General features: G+C 48.1%; 1 protein-coding gene across 3 annotated transcripts in view; it reads left to right on the top strand.

The window, feature by feature from the left end:
* The window catches only part of VANGL1 (VANGL planar cell polarity protein 1), a 43,570-nt gene extending 24,641 nt beyond the window's left edge, over nt 1–18,929 (top strand). For 2 of the 3 annotated variants that reach the window (XM_021397951.1, XM_021397961.1), the window contains exons 5-8: nt 6,552–6,685; nt 9,939–10,074; nt 12,085–12,319; nt 13,259–18,929. In XM_021397951.1, coding sequence (XP_021253626.1) covers nt 6,552–6,685; nt 9,939–10,074; nt 12,085–12,319; nt 13,259–13,519 — 766 coding nt within the window. In that variant the 3' untranslated portion in view covers nt 13,520–18,929. The remainder of the gene's footprint in view (nt 1–6,551; nt 6,686–9,938; nt 10,075–12,084; nt 12,320–13,258) is intronic. The other variant, XM_021397966.1, reaches the window with a different exon arrangement.

The following is a 24,495-nucleotide window of genomic DNA, read 5'->3' as shown; positions in this document are numbered from 1 at the left end:
AAATTGTGGCATGGAAACAGACTGCTTGCTATGCTGGCAGCGTGCTCAGAAAAAACAATTCTCAGCTGGGGCTGTGATCCCCATGCTGCTGCTGTTGGGATCCAACTCAGCCACCGTTGGCCTCTGAGGGCATAGGATTGGATTTGAGATGCAAAGGTAGTGCCTTTGTCTGTCTGAATGCCCTGCATCTGATCAAAGGGAATGGAAGAATCCAGCTTGAGAGCTGTTAGGGTATTTCTTGAGGCTGATGGTGTCTAAAAAGATCAGCCTGAACACTGCTGTTGTCTATTGGCTGTACAAGGTGATTCTACTTGGTAAGCGAGTGCTTGAAGCCCACGAGGCACACTGTTCCCCCTGCGGAGAGACCCTAGCAAGGAAGATGCAAGCAGTTTGCCTTGCAACCCACGCTCCTGGCAGCTGGCTGCCTCGGGAGGAGCTCAGCCCTTCACAAGGTGCCCTTTCACATGCGGCCCTGCAGCCCCTCCTGACGCTCACTTGTGGCAGGACTGAGGTAAGCAGTGCAATGTACCTTTGCCACATGCTGACAAATTGCCCTTTGCTCTTCTGTATGGGGCCTGAAAGGACAGCCTTCTTGGTTACCTGAGCTGACCCCGTGCCATCAGGCAGGGGGAAATTTTAGGAAATGGCAGGCAGTGAACCCAGGGGTCTCTTTTGGCTCAGCAAGGGCTTCAGCCTTTCCTTTCTCATGGAAAAAGTGTTTGCTGCATCCCAACGGAAGCTGCTCTTGTGCTTCAGGCCCTCTTTTGTTTCTAAAATCCTTGTTAGGTTTTTTGCAGCTTATCTTTTATGTTCATTGAATGTCAGGTCAGGAATAGCAGGTATCACTGCGATTGTGGTTTCCTCATCACTGTGTCCTGTGACATGTTCGCTGTGTTACTGAGGAAAGGAAGAGGTGTAATGCTAGTGCTGTCACTCCAGCACAGTGTCTTGCTTTTCCCAGTAAACCGTCTTACTGGGTTTTTTGGAGCTTGCCAGTAAATTGTGACTGGGGAAAAATGCTTGTGTTCTAAAGTCCAGTTAACTTACTGAAATGTCAGGCTGGAAAGCCTCTGAGAAGGAGATTGCAGTGGGAGCATGCCTGTGGGTTTACTGGGTTTTTATAGCTGCTTGCTCAAACTTAGCACTCCGTACTTCTGTAGCAGCATCTTCTGAGCACTGGCCTGGGAATACTTTTATAGGGCTCTTTAGGGAGGTATTAAATAAGAAGCTTGTTTGGGTCATATCATTTAAAGGAGCAGACTCTTTTTTTCTAAAAAGTTTGATCATACCCTTGTATAAAACCCTATGTTTTAAAAATTCCCATTTCCATACTCTCAGCTTCTCTTCCAAATAAAAAGGTTATGACATAAGAGCAGCATTTGTAGTAGACTGGCAGTGGTCCTTTCTGTTTTCCTTTCTGCTGGCAGATTTGGCTGGGCTGCTAACAAAGCGGAGAAAGAAAAAACCACCCCCCAAAAACCCCACCAAGAAACCAACAACCTGCTGTCCTGCTCTCATCCAGATGGAAGGCTGTGGGACAAACCCTCTGTGCTGTGTTTGTGCTTGGATGCGCTCTATACAAACTGGCTGTTTGCTCACATCTAAAGCAAACTCTGTGTCCTGGTAGCCCGGCGCCTGCTCCTTGGCGGGGTGAGAGCTGTGCCTGCCTCCCTCCTGCCTGAGCCCAGTGGAGACTTCAGTTGTGGTTGCCTGACAAGGGAATGTGGTTTTCCTGTTCCTAGGGGCTGCGGTCTTGTTCTCCCAGCTCCACCAAGCTGAAATGCCATTGTAGTTATGGTGATCAAAAGGTGTTTTTTCTGCTTGGCTTGCTTGATGCGGCTGCTGAAGGAGTTCCTTGGCATCTCTGCTTGGCATCTTGTCCCAGAGGGAGTAAAGTGACCTCAGCAGCTTGCTGTAGATGGGCCTGATGCAACTGTGGACTGGAGGCAGCCCGTAAGACAAAGCTGGCCCTGCATGGAGGGTTGCTCTCTGCAGTTCTTGCTCAGCTTCTCGTTGAGTTGCCAGAGCTTCCCAACTGGCTGTAGCATGTATTTAGCATGCCCAGAAACCTTGGCTTGTTTTGATGCTGTGTGTCTGTTTTGCAGCACTTAAAAAACATTGTTTGGAGGAGATGAGTCTGTGTTGAGAGCCATTTAGTGAAATAACCCTGGGCTCGCTCAGCCCTCAATTAGCAGAGCACCAATCTCTGACTCTCCCTGTGGATTTTGGATGCTTGGCTCGCCCTGAGCTCTGATGCTGTGGGTTCTGCCTCCATGGCAGGGTAAGGAAGTTTGTGCTCTGGTAGCAAACATCTTAGTTCTTTCAAGGTGTGTGTTTAGATCTGTATCTGCTGCAACACCATGAGGCACCCCTGTGCCTTCGGTGGGTAACGGTGTCTCGCTGGTGGCTGGTACAGAGCCATGGCAAGCTGCCCTCCTCGCTCAGCAAGCAAAGCGCAAAGCTGCTGAAACTACGTCAGTGACACCACTGCAGCCTTTTTGTGAGTGATGGCAACTTTGAGCCTAGAGGTGTGACTTCAATCTCTTTTTTCCCTTTTTTCTCCACTCCCCTTCTTACTATCTGTCTTCCCACCACTACAGAAGACTCAGCACCATTTTTCCAGGAAGCAGCAGCTTCTAAACTGGTATTCTGATGACGTGAGCAGGCTTCCTTGTGCTCTCAGCGTAGCACTGGCTTGTTTTCCTGGAATTCCTCTAAAATCAGTTTCAGTGTTGGTGTAGCTATGTCAAGGAAGGCAAACACAAAGCTGAAATGGCCTCTGAGTGAGTGACACAGTGTTGAGACCTCAGATACCAAAATCCCGTGTAGCAGCAAGTACTCGAGCAGGTTGCTCATGACTTATCTTCTGACAGGGAAAAGCTGGTGGTTGTTGCTGCTTTTGTGTCGCATAGACCCCTCCTCCACTTCCTTGGAGATCCCGCAGAAGTTAATTCATTGCTGTTTGTTAAGGACTCGGCCTCTCTTTACTGCCACATGCCGCTGAGGTACGCAGCACTGCTGCCAGATCTGCTTGTTTGCTTTCCCTGCTGGCAGCGTGCTGTGACACGGCCTTCTTCAGGAGGCGAAGAATAAAAATAATAAAAACAAACGATTTCAAAACCCCCTCAAACTGCACGAGGTACAGAGCAACAAAAGTAGGATTTTACTGATGCTGCCTTTACAAGGCTGCTGTCTTGTGCAAGAGGTCCTTTCTACATCACAGGTTTTCGAGTCTGAACTGTTGGCTGAAAAGGCTTTTCGCGTCCTGATCTGCTTTTCTGTGCTCTGGTATTTATATTTATTCATATGCCCGAATTACATTTGGCAGGCAGATGCTCTTTGCAGGACATAAGGAAGCTCCTTGCTTTGACCATCCCTGAATGGACAATCTGGTATTGAAACTTTCCGTTCCTTTTCCTCCTACCTCTCCCCATTCTTTTGAAATCATGCATACAAGAGGCCTTCATCTGCTGAAGTGCAGAATGAATGGATGCAGTGGGTGGATGCGGCGCTGGGCTCCTCCTGAGACACTTCTGCAGGGAAAGGCCTCCGAGTGCGGGCTGTGGGCCGGCTGCCAGTTCCCATTCCTGGCGGAGCTGGTGTGTGGGTTGGGAGGAGGCTGCCACTTGTCATGGTTTTATGATTTTCGGTTATTGGTATTCCACATCATAACATCATGTAGTGAATGTACCTGGTTCTCAGAAGAGAAGGACTACTACAGTCCCCACGGCACTTTGCTCCTCTGTTACCATTTTCCAGCCGGAGGGAAAAGATAAAAGCTCGCAGTATAAAAACTTGCAGATCACGAGACCTCGTCCCTTTTTCCGCCGTCTCTCGTCTTGGCAGCACCTCGCTCTCCAGCCGTCTTATCGTCGGTAGTAGAGTAAGGCCTACCTTGACTTTGGGACATTCTCTCTCTCTGTGTTGGATTTATCAGCTTAAATTGTAATTATATTGTATTATAGTGTGTTGTTTTGCATTCCGATATTTTATTTAGTAAATTAGTTTGTTTCTCCTCAGATTGTTGCCGCTGTTCTTTGCTCTCAGGGCCATCTCCCTACCCTTTTTCCCCTTTCCCCTTTTCCCGGGACGTGGGCCCTTGGGTCCCCCGTCCCCTTTGTCACGGAATCGGGCCTAACGCCCGTAAACCGTTGACACCACTGAAGCACCTTGTTGGCTATGGCAGCAGAGGGTCTGGCCTGCTGTGCAAAATCCCGAAGAACTGCATTTGGCAGGAGGCACAAGGCTTCCTTAGCTCTCTTCTAGGGGCTGCTCTGAGTGCACAAGTGCGCTGGGTCCCTCTGCTGTGCCAGGGATGGCCACATCACTTCTAGGGTTGCTTGCTGCTCTGCAGCTCCCACCTGCAGCCGGGTGAGGTTTCCCCTTGATGTGGGTGAAAAGGTTGAGCAACACTGCCCAGAAGGCTCTGATTCAGCCTTCCCCTCACTCTGGATAATTATGGTCACCCTTCTAATTTTCTCGGCCACAGCACCCTCTCTTTAATTCTTCTTTTCTTTAAAAGAGAGTTTGAAGAGTCCCAGTCCAGCTGTCCCCCTCACCTGGTGTGTCTGTGATGGATTGCATGGGAGCCAGAGATTTCCTAAATAGAAATTTGGGAAACTGCATCAGTAGGAAATAACAGGGTTTTAATTTTCGGGGCAGTAGCGGCAGAGTTTTGCAGTGTAACAGCTTGATCGCATTTGGATTTGGGGCACATGTGTGCCAGTGCATCAGAGGGCTAGGTAAGTCACTGAGGGGTAGGAACAACTGGTGTCATCGTGATAACAGTGTCCGTGAGGTTCAGGGAAAATGTGAATGGATTAAAGTACATCATTCTGTCCAGGGCCCCAGCAGAGCCCGTTGGCCAAAGGAGCGCTCCCAAATGTGTCCACTGCTGCGACTGATGTCCCAGACCTGTCTGAAACCAGTGTGCACTGGCAGGGTATTACTGTTTTTGTTGTTATCTTCTTGTTTCCAAATGTTACATTTTGAGACAAAACTCATCAAGTTTCACCTTTCTTCCTGGGAAGCAGAGGTGGAAAAACTCTATCATGTTTGAGTGCAGGCAGAAGGGGAAATCCTTATATGCTGCTACCACATGATTTCTTTTATGAAGTTTTGTTTTTGAGCTGCCACAAATCCACAGTAGGATTCGGGAGTTTGGCGGGGAGAAATAAACTGGCTGTGGGTGGGGGCTGTCCATCTGTAGGTCTTTGTTAAAGAAAGATTATTTCTCTGATTAAACAGTGGCCTTCGTTACACATTGGTAGCTGGGTGCTTAAATGAAATGCTTTTAACAAACCTGATATGAGATGATATTTAGAATTGGTATCTGAAGAATAAAGCTCCCAGGGGATGCTGTAGTTGGATGCAAAACACCCCACTGCACTGTCCTAAAGATGGAATTTGCTTTAAAACCTCAACTAATCATCTTAAAAGTGTGCAGCTAACAAAACAGATGACGCTATGCCATAACAGTGAATGAGGAAGGTACACACTGAGCAAGTCTGGATTTGTTTGTCTTCCCTAGCATCTTGCAGATGGACTGCATCTCGACTTCATACTCTGATGGGTGGGAGACGGGCAATGAGATGGTGAGGGTGGCAGAGGTAGTGTGTGCATGTTTGAATTACTGGGGTGTGATGTAGGAGTTAATATTAGCACAAGACACGGGAAAATTAAATTGTTCCTCAGGGAGCACACGTTGAATCAGTGGCAGTGATGAGAATTGAATGTAGGTCTTAATTTGTTCACATCTATTTTCCCACGTTACTATCCTTCTCATGTTTTTTTTTTTTTTCCTGTGTTGTAATGTGTGAAAATACTTGGTTGCTTTCTTTATGACAGGCTTTGTTGGTAAGTGTGAACTTTACAATTAACTGCCAACAAATATGCTAGCAGTTCCCTTATAATTTTTCTGAGTTCCAAATGAAACGAAGCGTGATGCTGCCTCGATTCTGTCCCTTGCTTGGGATTTAACAGTCACTGCTGGGATAATTCATTCTCAGGCAGCTGTGCTCCTAAGGCAATGATCTTATCATGCTGCGAAAGCTGGAAAGATTGGGCTCTTGTCAGAGCTTGGATGGAGGAGATCTGAGGAGCTGCAAGGTGCGGTTGGAAATGACTCAAATGGAAAAGCATCCGCACTGAGCTGGTCCCTCTGTGCAGGCTGGCCATGAAAAGCCAGCAGGACGCGCTGATCCCCGGGGCCTGGGCATGCCATCCTGCTAAGGGGGGCTGAGCGCCATCCGCATTTTGCTATACTGCAGGTAGCCTGGCACTTCATTGATGCTCTGCCCTTGCTCGGAGCTTTCCTATAGTCCTCCTGTTGAGGCGTGGGGAGAGACATTTCTTGCATCTCAGACAAGATTTCAGGTCTTAGGGAGAGCCTCAGTGTTTAATATTCTGCGTGTTGCACAATTTCATGGGTGTGACAGCCTTGTTCTAAATAACGTGGCTATTTCTTCTTCCATACAACTTTTATTTTAAAAGGAAATAAAAGATCTTATTGCATTCTGCGAGTTTATCTTCTTTTTTTCTTTTTCCTCTAGCATTCAGCGAGCTGCACTGGTGGTTCTGGAAAATTACTACAGAGATTTCCCCGTCTACAACCCAGCATTGTTAACAGCCTCCAAATCCCGTGCTGCCAAGCACATGGCTGGCCTGAAGGTCTACAATGTTGATGGTAGGTGAGGTGAAATGTACTCTCTGAGAATGGGTGGGATAGGGAAGGGCTGGGTTGGCCTTAGCTTTGTTATGCATGCATTCTCACCTTTTTGCTTTGCCAAATCCTTGTCTCTTGCTGGAGGTTTTCCTAACAGTGCTGGGGTTGCTGGTTCCAGATGACTTTACAGATGTGTTTAGCCCACAGAAAGGCTTTTGTCTTTGCCAGGTGAAAACAGCCAAGTTTTGGGTCAGGCTTAATGATTACATGGCTTGACAGCGTTTCTTGGCGCCGCTGCTTGTTTTGGGCAGCCTCCACTTCTTGTCACCCTTGGGTCATCTCCTTGGTTGTGCTAGTACAATAAACGCAGCTTTTAACCTAGATCTGTTCCCCAGTCGTTCACGGAACAGCTGCCGTGGGCAGCCTTCAGGAAAATTGAGGAGGTTCATACCAATGCTGGGAGGAGCAACTGTGTAAGCAGCAGTTGACAAGGGAAGAAATGTTCATCAGGCTTGCAGCCTTAGCAGTGAATTAGCTGCGCCTGGCTTATGCTTGGCTGTGCTTCCAAGTCATCATGATGCTCAGCAGTTTGTGGGGAAATGCCAAGACAGATAACTATCCCCATGGAGCTTTACTGTTCTGCAAACCTGTTACAGGCTCTTGTGCTTTGAGGGTATGTGTGGGAGGATGGCTGAGTGGATCCACGTGGGCACTCAAAGCAGTGAAAACTGGACTTAATCATTTGGCACTCTGAAGCTCTATCAGTAAAAACTAGGCTTGATAAGCAGGGTGTGCCCAGCCATCTGAGCCTCCATAAAAGTGTGTATTCCTTTGATGGAAGAGCTTTGATGGAAGTTGCATGGGGCAGCTTCTTCAGTGAGGCGCGGCTGAAAGCCCATGACAAGATATGGTAAGTCCTGCGTATAAATAAGTCTATACTGAAAGGCTCTGAGAACAGGAAGGAACAGAAAGGACTTAGCTGGGCAAGGTGGCTTTGCGTGTGCAGTAGAGTCTGAAATATGAACATCTGTCAATGCAGCCATGTGTCTTGGGTTTCTCCTTTGCCTTAACAAGGCTTCAGTGCCTTTTATTTTTTTAATTTTTATATTTTTGGTAGCTCTAGAAGTTTCAAAGCCTTTTTCTCAGTTTTTCCCCAAACCTGATGCAGCATTTCAGAGTCCATAAAATCAATTGCAGGTTTAAGATCCTTACAATGAGATCTCCTGTTTCTGGCAGAGGACAGGTAAAAGGAAGCAGGAGAGGGTCAGAGGGGCAGGCTTTCTTCTTCATTGTCCTCTGCTTCCTGGAGTGAAGAAGCTTGCAGGTGGGAAAGAATTAATTCTGTAAGAGAGAAGTAAACCGACTTGCTCTGCACTTTTCTAGGAGTGAGATGTTGCATTCCAGTTGCTCATTCTCAGTGAGGCCCTGTATATGGAAAGTGAGGGCTGCCAGATCCCATAGTGTCTGTACACCATTCAAACCATGCTGCAGGACATGCTGTTCCGGTTACCAGCTTGCTTCTGGTGCAGCATCTCTTCAAGAAATGGCAGGGTGCCTGATCCTGCGGCAGCTACTGGGGAGTCCCAAGCTTGGAGGAAAAACTCTCAGTCCAGTGGCGTTAGAAGTTTTGTGAGCTAGCAGCTCCTAAACTAGTTGAAAGAGAAGGAACCAGAAATGAGCTCCAGATATGACTGGCCAGGCCATTTTAGTGGCAAGCTGATGAGCCTGGTAGGGCCTTAAAACTTGCAGTTTCCATTCTGGGGCAGTACAGGATCCCTGAGCTGTTCCTTGTGCAACATTTCTGCCTTTGCAGATGTGGAAATCTCAGGCTTAGAGGCATATTCTTCAGAAGCATTCCCATCCACTTTACAAAGAGGAGTGTAGTTCTGGCTGCAGCTTGCCTTGGCATTTTGACAGCGTTTTACACCGTCTGTGTGAAAAAGCAGTAACGCCATTAAGCAGCTTAATTTGTTGGCAGCTTTTGTATTTTACGTTGTAGCAGCCAGGAAGGAAAAACATCTTGCTGTAATCTCATACAGATTGGGGAGGCTCACCTTCAAAACCTGGATTTCCATCACCAGGCATAGTCAAAGAGGCTTGTAATAATTCTAACCCAAATTTGGGAGCCACTGTCTCCCTCGAGTAGTATTCTCCATTTCAAGTCTGTGAAACAAAGTCTGAAGTGTTCAGACTCTTAAGGAGCCATCTGTTTGAATGCTGGGCCTTCCTACTGTTGAGCTTCAGGCTTCTGTCTTGGAAATCGGTCTGTGATTTTTAGGGAAAATAAATAAAAGCTGCCTTTGCATAAGCAGAATAATTTAAGCATGTCTGTGCAATTGATGGGCCTTAGTCGCTGCCAGGTAAGAGTAGTTGGAAAAATAGCTCTTGGTGAGTTGGAGGCTGTCTTAGGCTTCCCTTTTTTTATCCTCTGTTGGGTAGGATTGGTAAACTCTTAAGGGTAACATTTTCTCTCTTTCTACCTCTTCTCTGCCCCAACAGCCAGAGCTGGGAGCTTCCTAGGCCTTTCCTGCGCTGTAGGGTCACTAGTTAAGGTCTTGTAAACTCCTCTTTCATTTGCTGGGGTGTTACAGAGCAGATCATGGCTTCCCTGTTCCTGTGGCTATGCAGATCTGTTAACAGCAATAGAAGCTCTAATAGCAGATGCTGCTCTGGAGCTGCTGTGCACATAGACCCCAGCATAACCTGTTGCACACCTGTTGCTCAAAAAGCATCTACCCTTCTGAAAACCTTGGTGCTTTGTCTGAACGTGGTCCTGCTGTCTCTGCATCCTGCTTTTCTTCCCCATTTGTAACTGCCTGGACTTTGATTTTCATTCATTCATATCCACGTCTCTTGATGTTCTTGTGTTTGTCTTTCTCCTCTTCCCAACTCCATGCTTCTCCTGTTCTCACACTGTCTTGTTGCTGAAATGTGGGGCATTCCAGCTGCCCTTGCTGTCAAACTGAAAACTCATATAATGGATGGTAAGTTGTATCCTTGGCATGCACATCTTACCTGCCTTTGTGCGAGATCCCACCTAACTTCCCTTTTCACTGTCATCCTTGGAGCTAGGAAGAAAGCTCCTCTCCAAGCATGTGCTGTCCAGCGGGGTTTCTACAGAGCTCATGAGGACTGGGGAAGGGTTTATAGCCCCAACTGGGTAGTTGGGGTAGGGGTAGAGCTGTGGCACATGTGTGGCAGATGCTTTGAGGTGCTGCTCTTTCCCAGCTCCCTTCTGTGACAGTAATGCCCGCCTTCTTGTCTCTTCTTGCGGAAGGCCCAGGGAACAACGCCTCGGGGCAGTCCCGTGCCATGATCGCAGCCGCAGCCCGGCGCAGGGACTCCAGCCACAACGAGCTCTACTACGAAGAGGCCGACCACGAGCGCCGAGTTAAAAAGCGTCGTGCGAGGTAAAGGCGTCTCTCCCAGGGTCGATCCTCAGTGCTGCTCAGCTGATGCTGAACCACTCTTTAGAGGCTCGGTCATGATGGACTTGCTGAGCCTGCTGAGAGGGAGGGATTTTTGATTAAGGGCTGGGGGGCGGCTGTAAATCTGTCGCAGTACGTGAACATATGAAACCCAGATGCACAAGGGACAGTGACAGCTTGCAACTAGAGTTATCGGAAGAAAATACATAAGCAGAGCTCGTGTATATTGTGCCAGATAAGCTAATGTGATGTCACGGATTAGGGAACAGTCCAGTGCTTGACAAATCCATAGTTACTTGCTGTAGGAAATCCCATTATTTCCCCCGTGCTCAGGCTTGTCATCTCAGCTCAAGTAATGCAAGGGCAGAGCAAGTGGAACAGTTGGTATTGCTTCTTCATGGGAGAGGAAAGAATATGTCTTTACAGGCAGCTGAAAGGGGCAGTTTGTCTGTCTTCTATAAATGAACTGGGGAGGAAAGGCATGAGCAGAACTGCCACTGTTTAATTTGGAAATAAATAGGTGTTTTCTGCCAGTGGCACTTAGGCTGCAGAGTTAACATTTTGGTGAGGTGACCCCAGAGAGTTTGTGCCTAGATTTGCTCAAGAGCCTAACTACTGTTTGTAGTTAACACACCTGACATTTTGAGGGGAGCTGCGTACAGACAGGTACCTCTGTGTTTGGAAGGAATGTGCCATGACTAGATGGAGCTGACTTGTATTGCTTTTTATTCTGGTAGTTTATATTTCATTGGGAAAGTGCTGGCACAGTGTCCCCCTAGCCTCATTTGGTCTGACCTATGCTCTGTAGCTGCTGTTGGTCAGGCTCTCTTCCAGCTGTGGATTAATAGGACCTTAAATTTTCTGTGCAGTATAGCATCCTAATGTGTGCATATCTCTCTGTCTTGATGAGGCTGGTATGAGCAGCTGCTTAGTCAGAGGAAAGCCATCAGTCACTAGAAGAGCATGCCAGATGTTACAAAGAAGGAAGGTCAGAGTCGCAACAAAAGGACACAAAGAGATTAGAAACTGATTTCCACCATTCCCCAAGTCAAATTAAACAAAACTTACAGGGGTCAGGGCTTCTCATGCTGTTCTTCGTATACAGCCTGAATGCAGCATTCTGTACCACTGGTTGTCCTGAGGCAGCTTCTCCTAGCTTTAGTATACATTGGGTAATGGTGTAAAAGTCACGGTAATTGGTGACTTGAGTGTGAAACAAGTCCTGTCTGGAGAGGCAAAATAATTTTGTTGGGTGACTCTTGCGTTATTGTTGCTTTTTTCCCCATTGACTGCGGCATAGTCCCTGATTTGTTAAATTCTGCCAGGCTTGCAAGTGTCATTTGGCATGTTTGCCTTTTTATGGTGCGTTCTTGGTGTTTGCTCACCTGTACCAACACAGGAATGGTTTGCAGAGGATGTCTTTGGCTGCGGTGTTAGGAGGGTAGATGGGGACCTAGTCATTGTTCAGGGGAGAGTTACAGGGCAGTCATCCAGAAATGCAAGATCTGCTCCCAGTTGGTGTAAATCAGAGCAGACCGCAGCTGGTGAGCACGGTCTTACAGCACTCGACGTCCTGGGTCATGCTAGTTTATGGCCAGCCTCTTCCTGACATCAAGCTGCTGCACTGTATGCTGGAACTGCCGTTTTCAAAGATATGCCTCAAACACAAGGGCAGCTGTGTCTTGTTCGAGTCATGTAACTGATGTTTATGCTGTGTTGGCAGAACCAAGTATGACATTCAGGCTTTTAAAGTCTTAATCCTGGTTTATGACCCTCGGTTTCTGGATGGCTTGGGCAAGGAAGGGAGAGCTGCTGTCTACCTCACAGATAGTCAGCAGAGTGGATTTTATGTAACTTGTATGGCAGACAGTGAGTCAGTGGTAGAGATGGGAACTGGAGCTTGTAAATCCTGACTCCCAAGCTCTGCCTGAACTACAGACCCATCCTCTCTCTCGTGTTGTGACTCTTGCTGTCCTGATTTTCTTTCCACAGGCTTGTGGTTGCAGTAGAGGAGGCTTTCACTCATATCAAACGCCTCCAGGCAGAGGAACAGCAGAAAGCTCCAGGAGAGATGATGGACTCCCGAGAAGCAGCCCAGGCAATCTTCCCCTCCATGGCAAGAGCTCTGCAGAAGTACCTTCGCACCACCCGCCAGCAGCAGTACCACAGCATGGAGAGCATCCTGCAGCACTTGTCCTTCTGCATCACCAATAACATGACACCAAAGGTAACGTGCTCTTTAACCCTAGTGTAGGACGGGAGGGATAAAGGGGCAGACAGCACATCTGTGTGTGCACGAGGCAAGGAATTGCTGGGGAAAGTGAGTGGAGATTTTTATAGCTGCTCTCTGTAATGCAATCAGCACTCTGTAGATTGCATCAGGTCTTAAAGGGAAGTGGTGTTTCCTCTGAAGCACCTTTTTCTTTTTAGCCGAAAGTACCCGTGAGATAATTAGCCATTTGTTCTGATATCCAGTTCAGCGCTGGAGTGAGTATCAAAGAAGTGTCCAAGGTGGTGGCCCTGAGTCACGGACAGTTTTCCCAGCTGGCTGACTGATGGAGATAGCAACTTGCAAGGGACATTTTTCTTCTTTTTATCTCCTCCGCACTGGTGCATTTTGGACTGCTGCTAATTATAGCCTAAATCCCTGTCTGACAGTGTTTGTAACTCGTGGGCTGCCTGGTCAGATGTCAGTTTGTTGCTTCACACCCTGACTGTTGAACTGCAAATGTGGGGAGGGACTGAACGATGAGGGAGGTCCCTCAGTGTCCTCCCTCCCACCCTCTGCCTTCCCCCATAATAGCACCCTACAACCACCATCCTGGAGAACGCAACCCAAGGACAGAAATGCAGTAATTCACTCTTGGGAATTTACCCAGGACTTACTGTGCTGAGTGTAGAAAGGCTGTGAAGAAACAGAGGTGGACCCTTTCACTGGGATCCACGTGGGATCTCATTCAGAGGTGCAAGGGGGTGGTACTGCTGCCATCAAGACAGCAAAGGAGAGGGGAACAGATGTCTCCTGAAGCCCAGAAGCTGAAATAACTTCCTGCATTGCAAGCCAATGCTCACAGAGTTGTAACTAGAGAAAGAAAGAGAGCGTCAAAGCAGACAGAGTCACGGGGCTGCTGTTTCCCCAGTGCTAATGTGTTCATTTTCTCGCTAGGCATTCCTGGAGCGTTACCTCAGCCCCGGCCCAACCCTCCAGTACGACAGGGATCGCTGGTTCTCCAAGCAGTGGACACTCGTTAGCGAGGAAGCAGTCACAAGCGGGTTGCAAGACGGAATTGTTTTTGTCCTCAAGTGCTTGGACTTCAGCCTCGTTGCTAATGTGAAGAAAATCCCCTTCATCAAACTCTCGGAAGAGTTCATAGACCCTAAATCTCATAAATTTGTCCTTCGCTTACAGTCCGAGACTTCAGTCTAAGGGATTTTGAGGGTGGGTTGTTTAGAGATTTTTTTTTTTTTTTCAATATTGTGCTTTTGGGTTTCATTTCCCCAATGCTGACTGAAACTGGCAGATGATGGACCAGTAATATTTGACCATCTGCACTTTATTTGGAAAGGGGTGGAGGGAGCTGGGATATCTTATCTAGAAAGGAATATCTTAAGAGGCGACAGGGTGACTTGGCTTGGTTAGCTCAGCCTTGGAGACAGAACAGATTTTTTTTTCCCCTTTCCAGGCATATTGTAAATCTCACGCTCTCTTTCTGTGCACACTTGCAACGTCTGTATTTCTGTTGGAATGCTGCCTTACGCCCTGTGTGTGTGTGCACTTTTCTGTCTCTGCTTTTGCTACCTGAATCTCTTTCTGAGTACAGGCTGCTCACCTCTCCACTACAGAAGTCTGCTTGTCAGAGGGAACTTGCAGATTCTTTTCACGTGGGAAGGGGAGATTGTGAGAGATTTCCTTCTATCAGCTACATAATCTTAAGACTGAAGATCTGTTTATTTTTTTCCTACTCTCCATGTGTCCTCTTATCAGTGCTGGACCTATGTGAACATAGTGGGATGGTTTTGCTGTCTGTTTCTGTCTCTGTGAAGTTGCTTGTCTCGACCTGGATCAGCCCATCTTGCCACTCTTCCAAATTCTTTTTAGCAGTGCTTCTTAGTGAAACAGTTCTGCATGCCACAGCTCCCTTTTCTCTCACTATTTCGTCCCTCCTGCTTGTCCCCCTCCTTTGCCAGGCGCTCCCAAAGCTCCCCAGTCTGCTTTCAAAACGTGTTTCTCTAGCCCCAGTGCCCTCGGGGTCTGCCTTACCACTTCTTCCTCTCACAGCTGCGGGGGCTGCACATTTGCACAGGGTGGGTAAGTAGCTGGCTCCTTCCCAGATGCATCACAGACACTGCTACGTCTGCAGCCCTGCAGAGGGGAAGAAGAGAGCACACAGGAATGTATCCCTCAATGTCCAAGGGCTTCAGTGTGTCTGGAAGACAGACAGGCAAAAGCACTTCCCTCCTCGAGGAGGGGAGCCAGGGAAGGGCTGGCTCTGCCACCTCCTCTTGCTTTGAAGAACCGCTGCAATCTTGAAATGCTGCAGTGTGTCCTTCCCCACCTTCAGCTATAGCTGGGAAATACCAAACTGTCTGAATGCTGAAAAGATGCCTACCTTTCTTGGCCTTTTTCTGTTGCGGGGGTCTCTCCTCAGTGCCAGGATAGCCTGGTGTTTCTCTGTTCCTGGGAGAGATGCTTAGCTCTTAAAACTGCAGTTTTGTCTTGAAAGCCTTCTTTGCCCATCAGTGCATAACTTCTGTGTTGTCTGAGTCTTGTGGGGTTTTGAAAGGTTTCTTTGTAAGATGAGCCTGTGTCTGGATGCTAGCGCTGAGCATTGTGTGACTCCAGAGCCAACTCCAGGCCTGGTGGTGACCTGTCTTCGAGCAGACCCCTCCTAGAGGCTCTGCTCTGCTCTGCGGTGACGGATTCAAGTGGAAACACTGGATTCATCCTTCCCAGTCTTTTGCCATGCAAAGATCTGTATCTAGCATGAGCCAACCTGCCTTCCATGCAGATCTCCTACTGTAAAGGGCCCTGTTTGCAAGGTACACCCAATGTCTTTCACTGCATTATCTTCTGTGGGGTCCCATGATAGCCCCTCACAGCCCTTTTTGCCTTCCCCTGGCCTTTCTTGGGCTACATCATCAGTCCACTGGGCTGCTTCCTTGCTCCAGCAGCGGTAGTTGAGAAGGAGCCACATGTCCAACAGCACCAGTTGGTCCTCTTGGGGTCAAGGGAGCTACCAGCCACCCAAACTCCCTGGTGAGGGAGGGTCCCAGGTGGAGATTCCCCCAGCCAAGTGTCACCCGTGGTCTCTGCAGCCTCCTCCTGCTGGCACCTTTCACCTGAATGTGTAATACTCATCTCCGTCCTGTGGTCTCCATGTGATGTGCCAGAATTGATTGTGAAGAAACAAAATGTGCATGATGGGACCAGGCCTATCTATGCCCCTTAAAGGATAAGAAGTAGGTAGAGTTTTCTTTGTCTAAACTCAACATCTGAGTTTCTTTCTAGGTCAGACTTCCTTGTAGTCTGTGTTTGTACGGGGATTTTTTTTTTACTGACTGTGGCCTTTGCAGTATTTTAGTTTGAAAGAACACAGATTTATTCCCTCCTTAAGAACAAACAAAAAAGGTGATGGAGCATATGGTATCTCACATGTAGCTCTCCTAAAGATGTATATATTAGGCTTTTATGATGTGCATTACCAGCCATGGCAGGAGAGACTGGCAGTAGCTTGGGCACTATGAGGCACTTCTGCCTGTGGCTGAACTGGCTCAGATGTGTGTGGCCAGAGAGAGAACCGCCATGCCGGGAGCTTGGGCGTGCCGCACACATGGGAGCACCTTGGTTTGGGCACTGCTCCATAAAACCTTCCTTTCCCAGGATTTCCTCTCCCCGACGAACGGCTTGTCTGACAGTATCTGCTCAGGAAACTCATGTCTTAATCCTTAGTTGCATTGAATCCTTAAACACATGAAAAGCCAGACGGAAGCAGTGCGTGCTCACTCCGGGTCTGCTTCCTAATCTGTGCTGCCTTCTCTGCTGTCAGCAGGGCCAGCTCCTGCTTTAAACATTCTTCCCAGTGTCGAGGTGAATGCTTTGCTTGATAAAATCTGAAGGGGGGAGCTTCACCTCTCAAACAGTCTGCTTACTGCAGAGCTGCAACCTGTTCAGGGCTGAGTACAGGCTATAAGGGAACCTGAACTCCTGGGTATTCCCAGGTTTTTTTTAATGATGTTTTATTTCTCCGGTTCTCTGTCTGGGGGCTTGTTTCCCCTCCCCATGCGAAATCAAGGGACCACGATCATACCTACCTCACTGGGGTGTTGCGAGGCTAAACTCAATGCATCGCGAAGTGCTTTGAAATCCACGTGTGGATCTGTGGAGTCTGTAGGAACTCAGACTCTTTGTAAAAATTCTAAGCAGTGAGAGCAGACTGGTTTGTTTAACTCTGTTTATAGCCAGCTAATGAGTAAGAATTGAGTCACAGGGAACAAAGCTCTAATCCAAATCCTGCAGTCCTTACTCCTGGAAGGCTTGCCAAGAGCTGAGCATAAATAAGGCTTGTACAGTTTGCCAGCCGAGCACAGGCTGCCTCCCTCCAAATGCCTCCTATTCTGCATCATCTCCTTGTGTATACTTCTCCCTCCTGTCTCCCAAGCCTGTATGCTCGTACCTAACTGGGAAGTGATTTTTAGAAATGAGTGGTTTTTGAGATAACCATTTGTGGTGGTGAAGCTGAGCACGTGCCCCTCAGAGGAGGACCTTATGCTGGACCATTCAACAGAGTATCGTGTTGGCCCACTCCTCTTTTCCGTGTGTAATTCTCAAGTATGCTGCTCAGACAGTTTAAAGACTCATATTTGTTACAGCCTAAATCCAAAACCATTCTGAGATCTTCCAAAACCAGATGCAACAAAGACTTTCAGCTGCTTCAAGGCAGATGGAAATGACTGTGGGTTTCCACAAAGGCTGACTCTCTCTTTCATGGCTGAAGAGTGGAAAGTTAGGATTTCTTGCAGCCTCTAGGAGCACAGGGGTAGTAGACCTTGGCACCCACACGCCCTACTGGCAGCAGAGTAGCTGCTTAGGGTGTACTGTGCACGGAAGAGTGGCACAGCAAGGTCAGCTCCAGAGTACACCCTACTTTGGGGTTGTGCTTGGCTCTTTCAAGGCAGCAAGAGAAATCCACTCTGGAGCAGCATCTTGGAGACAGATTTCAGCTTTTCCTCTGGCGTTCAGCTACCTCTGAAGTCTTCATGCCAGCAGATCCGGTCACTCCACCCTGCTAGCTGTGTTCTGTTGAGTCCTCTGCTGAGGAAGAACAACTACCAGGTGGGATGTGAGGTGCTGGCCTGTGGTTTGGAGCCTGGGACAGATTGGGGTAAGGCACAAGTCTGGGGGAGAGCTGAACAAATTGCAGCCCGCAAAGAGCTTTTCCCCTTTTGCTTTGAGATGTTCCACACAAAGTGTAGGGATTCTGCTGTTACCAAGCATGCCAAAAGCTGTGGAGAAGCAGTTTCTAAAACTGGCTGTGCAGAAGTAGCTTGTAAAAATCTTGTTTAAGATGTGCTTGTTCCAACACTCATTAGTGAAGAAACTGGAAAGATCTGTACTATGCAAAATGTGGAAACCTACTCAGGCCAATTTCATCTTGCTCACAGAAACTTTTACATCTCCTCTTTTTTAAAGGTAAATAAAAAATCGTGCAGTCTTTTGGAAGATGCTGCTGTCTGGCCCCAGGCTCTGCTCAGCTCTGCCCTGCCATCCGAGAGGTGTTTTGAGATGTTTGTACAGATGTCTGTTTTCTCATTCAGCTTGTGCATAGATGTGCTTCTCCCTTTATAGGTGTATGCATTATACATGTCTAAAGCCTCGAGCCAGGCTTGGTGGTTCAGTGTTTGAATTGTGAAGAAGGAAGCACTCTTGGGATCAGATTCTTTTGTTGTTTTTGTTTTGTTTTGTTTTTAATAATCTGTTCTCCTAAAAGAGAGGGCTCTCTTTGAGCCTGGATGTCTCCTTTAGGAACGTGCATCCTTCTGTGCTGGGGCTGCTGCGTCGGATAGGTGGTGACCAAAAGTTGCTGTTTCCAACTGCTGGTGTGGATCTCATTGAGTTTACTCCAGATGGGTCCCCCCAGCACCAGTTTATCTGCCTGTCTGCTTCCCTCCAAGAGGTGGTGTGTGCTGATCCATGAGCTGCAGTGCAGCCCCGTGGGCAGTGCATGATGCTGGGGGGTGTGCTCTGCTACCCTGCAGCTGCTTCCCTTGGCAGCTTCCACCAGTGCTGACGGAGCTTGGGAGCATCTCCTGCCTGCACATGGGGATGCTGCGGCTTGCTGCCTGCACAGACCCTGCTGTGAAGGGATCTTAAACTCTTCTGTGCCTGTTTCTTTGATTCAGCATTATTGTGTCTTTGGGTAGGCGGGCAGCCAGCTCTCTTCCCGCACCCTTTTTGATCACTGTGTAATACTCTTTTTCTACACATACTGTGTATAGTGAGATGGGTTTTGCAAAGGTTTTCTAATTAACAGACACTAACCAGCATTTCTTTTTTTCTTTTCCCCTCCTTTTTGCACATGTGACTTTAACTGCGATGGTACATGGTCTTTCTGTTCTTTTCTAATCATGGACTTAAGTAAGCAAATTCCTGGTCTCTGTGACATTAATGCACTGTGTGTCTCGTCTAGTAAGTTGTTCTGTTCCAAGCTGGGTTCTCTTCAGTTATAGCTGGATGGGTTTTTGTTGTTTTTAAACTGAAACATAAAACCGTTTTACACTTTGCATATTTTGTACAGTAAAATTCTGGAAATAAACTGAAACCAGATTTGATTGTCCCAGTCCTTCCTCTTATCCTTTCAGACACAAAAAAAAAAAAAAAGAAGAGGGGGCTCTGGCCTCCAGGCATTCCTAAACTGTGGCTGGGAGGGGCCCTGCAAACATGTGGGTTAACCTTTTTGAGGCTGCATTGTGTCACCTTTCTTTCAGACCTTTCTGATCCACCCTGCCGTAGTAAAATGCAAACTCATTTATCACTCTTGAAATGAGACTGGTAGGTGACTGCTTTGAACACCTGAAATCTTCAGCGATGGAGAGCAAATACAGCTGGTGAGGGTGCGTGTGGTGGGGGGGCCAGGGCTGGAACAGGTTTTTCTGCCTGCTGTATTCTTTGTTCCTTTGCTCACATATTATGAAGTGTAGCATTTGTGGCTGAATCCCTTGTTAGGAGCTGGTGGGGAGGAGGAATGTTGTGGCAAAGCCTCCTTGTTTCAGTGGATGTGAGCCTGCTCAATGGATGTGTGCTCTGCAAAAAATGACTTACGGCCTTCTTGCCCTGAAATCGCTATGTGGGTGCGGCTGTTCCCGCTCAGAGCTTTGAAAGACCTTGTAGGCCCTCAGTACCTTGCTCTTTAGGACAGCCCCTTCCATGGGCTATCACTACTGTGCCCTGCGAAGCAGCTCTTCTCTATGGGCTGCTGGAAAAATCCACAGGATGCTGCAGAGCGGTGAAAAACACAGTGCAGCAGTTGTCGAGATAAGCACTAAAAAAATCAACACTGGTGGAGAGAAATATCCTAACGAGTAATTCTGTGCTTAGGGGAAGAGGAAGGTGTTTGGGCTACCAACCAAAGCCCAGGAGGAAGCAGGAAGGGTGGGGTGGAGTGTGCTGGGCCCTCCCTCCTGCCCTCCATTGATCTCTGCTTTTGATCCCTGTCCCTTCATCCTGCTGGTGGGGCCCAGCAATGCTGTCCTGCCCGGGGCTGCCTGCACCTTCTCTGGGCAGCCTGTTCCAATGCCATCATCATTAGGTTTTCCTCCTAACATTTCATCTAAATCTCTCCTCTTTTAGTTTTAAACCATCCCCCTTTGACCCATCACTACATGCTCTTATTAAAAAGTCCCTCTCTTCTCCAGGCTGAACCACCTCCCTCAGCCTGTCCTCACAAGGGAGGTGCTTCAGCCCTCTGAGCATCCTCATGGCCTCCTCTGGATCTTCTCCAACAGTTTTGTGTCCTTTTTGTGCTGTCGGTCGTGCTTTCTCTCTCACTGTGGGTTGTGGAAGCTGAGGGGAGGAACAGGCTTTGCCAGAGGGACCAGTTCCCCTGGCTTTCACCCAGAGCTCAGGTATCTGAATCATAAGGGGCTGAGGTGTGAAGCTCAGCAGAAATTAGAGCTGAGGGTGCTGCTTTGGGCCGGCCAAATCTTTGACTGGAGTCACAAGGGTCCTTGAGGTATGAGGGAGCCCCAGGCACAGTGCTGGGGCAAGTGCTGCCCGCACAAAGCCCTGACAAGATGGGGAAAGAGGCAGTGACTGGTAACAGCGCGTGGAGGAGCTGAGTGTGCTGTGAGGTGAGTGCCTTGCTCCTGTGGGAGATACTGGGATCCGTTAGGAAGGAGAAACCCCTTCTGCAGTGCCCAGAAGGCTTTGGCTGCCCCGGGACAGCACAGCAATGCCTACTGAGGTAAAGAGTCTGGAGCTGAGTGAGGTGGTGGCTGAAGTGTGGCCTAGTGCGCAAGGAGGTCAACTGACTGTGGTTGGTGGTGGGACCAGGCCTCACAGTTAAATGTGCTGAGGGAACATCAACTTTGGAGAATTCAGTGGGGAGAAATGGTGCAAAGGTGTAGTCCGTGTGTAACACGTGGGTTAAGAAGGGGATTCATCACTTAGCTGGCTCCAGAGCCTTGCATGCAGTACTCGCAACACCTCAAGGCACAATAGCATTAGCTAAGTAAATAGTTCGATGAAACATCTAGCTGTGGAGGTGGGCAGAGCTTCCAACCTCAAAACAGGTTCTGTGCATCAGCTCTGCTGCCTCTGCCCTAGATCTGAACCCCAGGGAGCTGTGGGGAGGGACTGAGCTGAGGCCTCCCATGGAAAGCGAGAGTGGCCAGGCAGGCCCTGAGCTCTGGGCAGCGGGGTGGTGCCAGAGGAGCAGGGTCACCGTTGTGTGTGCCACAACAGTGCACGGGGTGGGAAGGCGTAGAGGGAGTCGGCCAAGCGGTGCTCTTTGATATGTCTTTCAACACCACTCCTGAGTTTATGTTGGACTGGGATGGTGATGGGCTTTGGTTACAGTCCTTTCTGGCCTGACAGATAATCCGTGGGGCCAGGCATGTCTGTCCCCTTTTCACGTGAGCACCCGCTTGCTGCAGGGAGCAGGGGGAGGTAGGGATGGTTTAGTGTAGTGATTGCATATGCATAAATCACTGTCTACAAACAAGGTTACCCTGGTTGCTTTGAAATGCTGTTACACATTTTACAGCCCTGCTGCTAGCTTTTACCAGAGAGTGCCTCCAGCAGAAATAAAACCGTTTTCCAGTTTCTCCCCGTTTCCCTGTGCCCTTCTAAAATGCAATTGGAGAAGCCTTTTTTTTCACACTATTGTTAATACAGGAGTCTTTGATTAGGTTGGAGCCCACTGCAAAACTGCCAGTCACCTCCAAAACCCAGAGCTGATCTTCGTTCCCCCCACAAACTGAGGAGCTGAATGGGTGAACGAGGTCACTTCTGTGCATGACTTGGCTTGATGCAAATAACTCAGGGAAGCCGTGCTTCCTCCTGCAGCCTGTGGTCCTGCCTGCAGGAGGAGCAGAGAGGTTCTGTGCTGGTGGGACCAAGGCCAAGACAAAGGGGGCAACTGGTCTCTGGGAGATGTGTGGACAGCTTGAGGAGAAAAAGAAGGGAAGTAACTTATGTATGAGCATTTAGGATAGCTCAGTGTGGCCACCGTGCTATGTATCAGAATACAGGGGGAGGAGCAAAACCTCAAGAGAAATAATGAGACAAGGAGGAGGCAGTGCGAAGTTGGTGGAAGAGACCTTAGAGGACAGGGTGTGCTCTTTCCCTCTAGCATCCTTAGGAACATGAAGGTACAAAGGTTTCAAAATCAGACACACCATAGATTGTTCTAGACGTGAAGCCTCTCTGTAAATTGTAACATTTTGTGCCTGATTTTCCAGAGGTGAAAATCAGGCTTCCAAATGCGTGGACTTCTGCCGTCCTTTTTTTAACACTTGAAAAGACAACATGAATAATAGCTTCATAAAAGTGGAGAGAAGGGAGTTCTTGATAAAATACAGTTGATTCAGCCTCTGTGGAAGTTTTAAGAGACACTCCGAAGTTTTTAGCTCTTTGGATCTTCCTTTAGCACAAGTCAGATGCTATGAGCATGCTTTGAAACGGGGAACAAGAAGGAGCTGATTATATCTGCACCACAGATGTGAAACAGATCTGTAAATCTTTTAGCTTCTATTTTGTAAAAGCTCATTCTTGAGTACTCATAATACCAGATCCTATGGTTGGTTATAATTTTGCTTTGTAAGTAGTTGGGAGAAACTGGCTTAGTAATTCAGTAACTAGACTGGGAAGCATTGCAAATTCTTTCAGCAATTTCATTCTGCAGGGGCTAAAATGTTCTTCAAACACTTGGTTACTTCTGTCATTCAATAACTCCTTTTCCTTTGTCACTAGCAGGAGTGGTCTTTGACGCGTAGGATTGAATTTTAGAGCAAAATCCCACACCAGGCCAATCTCACTGGACATGCATCATTTGGTTTTTACCTGTGTTACCTGATTCACAGGCAGGCAGGTTCTTCTCGCAGCCCAAGCAGAGCAGGAGGTCGCCCAAGGCCATGGTTTGAGACATTTGCCACCCACGGCCAATGAAGGGTGCAGTCAGGACAGCTGCCGCTCTTCTTGGGTGGGTGGTTGGCTTTCTGGCTGCTGCTGGAGTACAGGATAACTCCTCTGGCAAAGCTCAGTTTATTTAACCCTTATTTCTTGTGTCTGAGGTTTATTTCTTATGCCTGAAGCTTTGCCGCTCATCTGGTGCTCAGGGAGAGTAGCAGAATAATTTTTATGTATTCATTTATTTAACAGTTTAGCACCATTTAGACCTGGCAAGGATTGTTCCCCTGGATCTGGGCTGGCCTGTGTCAGGGATATCAGACATGAGGAACTGGGGCATAGGCAGGAGATGCTGCTGCACAGTGTCTACCAAGTCTTGGGTCTCAGAAGGGGCTCAGTCCTGCTGGCACAGCCAGGTTAACCCAGGATAATTGCCCTTCCTTGGTACTTTGTTGCCTGTTCACCAGTTGTCCCTCTTCAGGTCCCCAAATCCAGGCATCTCTGTGTGACTGGCCCTGTATGGGGTTTCCCTGAAGTTTTGCTGAAGCAGAGAGAGATCCAGATGCAACCCTGCCTCATTTTCACAGGACTGCAAGACTTCAGCAGCCAGGAATTGATATGTTCCTGTCTAATTAAGTGTTTAATTAATTGGGAATAAAAGGCAGTGTTTTTCGTTAGGCCCTTGTAATGAATCCCTGAATCATTTCTCATGTATGATGTGTGGACAGACACAGAGAAGCAGCCAGTATCTACCTCTTCAGGCTGGGAAACGGCTGAGGTGTCTGATCTGACAGCATGGGAGACCACCCTTATTCTCAGAAACATCAGCAGAACTGCTGACCCTGAGAATATGAAGTACTCTTTGACTTCAGTGTGCCACCCTTGTCCTCTCCTTCAGAAACTACTTCCCAAGGAACTGACATTAGCTCATATATGCTTCTGGTTCACAGAGCCTCTCCAACAGTGTCCTTGGGTCTGCTGCAACAGCAGGAGCTTCCTCCTCTGTGCTTCTGTATGATAGATCTAGCATGTATTTTCACTGAAGTGATAATCTGACATTCCAGTTAAATGGGTCTTAATACACACGAAGATGATGAACTATATTTTGCCCTCATCCAACAGATCTGCCTGCAGAAACATTCAGTGCACCCCACTGCAACTCCCAGTGCTCTCGATGTAGCTGTCATAAGATGGAGGAGAGTAAGATATGCAGGTGTGAGTATGGACCCACATCAGTAGTGTATCGGGAAATTAAAACATTTCAGTGGTTTTGTGCAGATTTTCTCCATATCTCTCCAGCTATAACCCACAACACACAGGTATCTGACCTGCCCCTGGAAGGAAGACACTCAAATTCAAGCTGTCAGCTCCTTCATGAGGAGCTTTGTCTCATTCAGTCACTGTGAACCTGGATCCTGTGGGTAAATGAGAGAGCCTCGGCCACCCGCTGTTCTGCATTGCAGCAATCCTTCCCGTTCTGCAAAACGTGTTAACTTTTGATGGGTTTATCACAAAAGAAGGGACTGATCACTTCTGGCTTTGTAAGCGGCTTCACTCTTGTGAGGCCCCACCTGGAGACTGCGTCCAGGCCTGAGGCTCCCAGCACTAGAAAGACATGGAGCTCTTGGAGCAGGTCCAGAGGAGGGCCACCAAGACGATCAGAGGGCTGGAGCACCTCTCCTATCAAGAAAGGTTGAGGGAACTGGGCTTGTTTAGCTTGGAGAAGAGAAGGCTCCGGGGAGACCTCATTGTGGCCTTCCAGTACTTGAAGGGAGCGT

The sequence above is a fragment of the Numida meleagris genome, chromosome 1, assembly GCF_002078875.1.
Source record: "Numida meleagris isolate 19003 breed g44 Domestic line chromosome 1, NumMel1.0, whole genome shotgun sequence".
Lineage (NCBI taxonomy): Eukaryota > Metazoa > Chordata > Aves > Galliformes > Numididae > Numida > Numida meleagris.
Note: the sequence above shows the minus strand (reverse complement) of the source record. Positions and strands in the feature narration are given on the sequence as shown.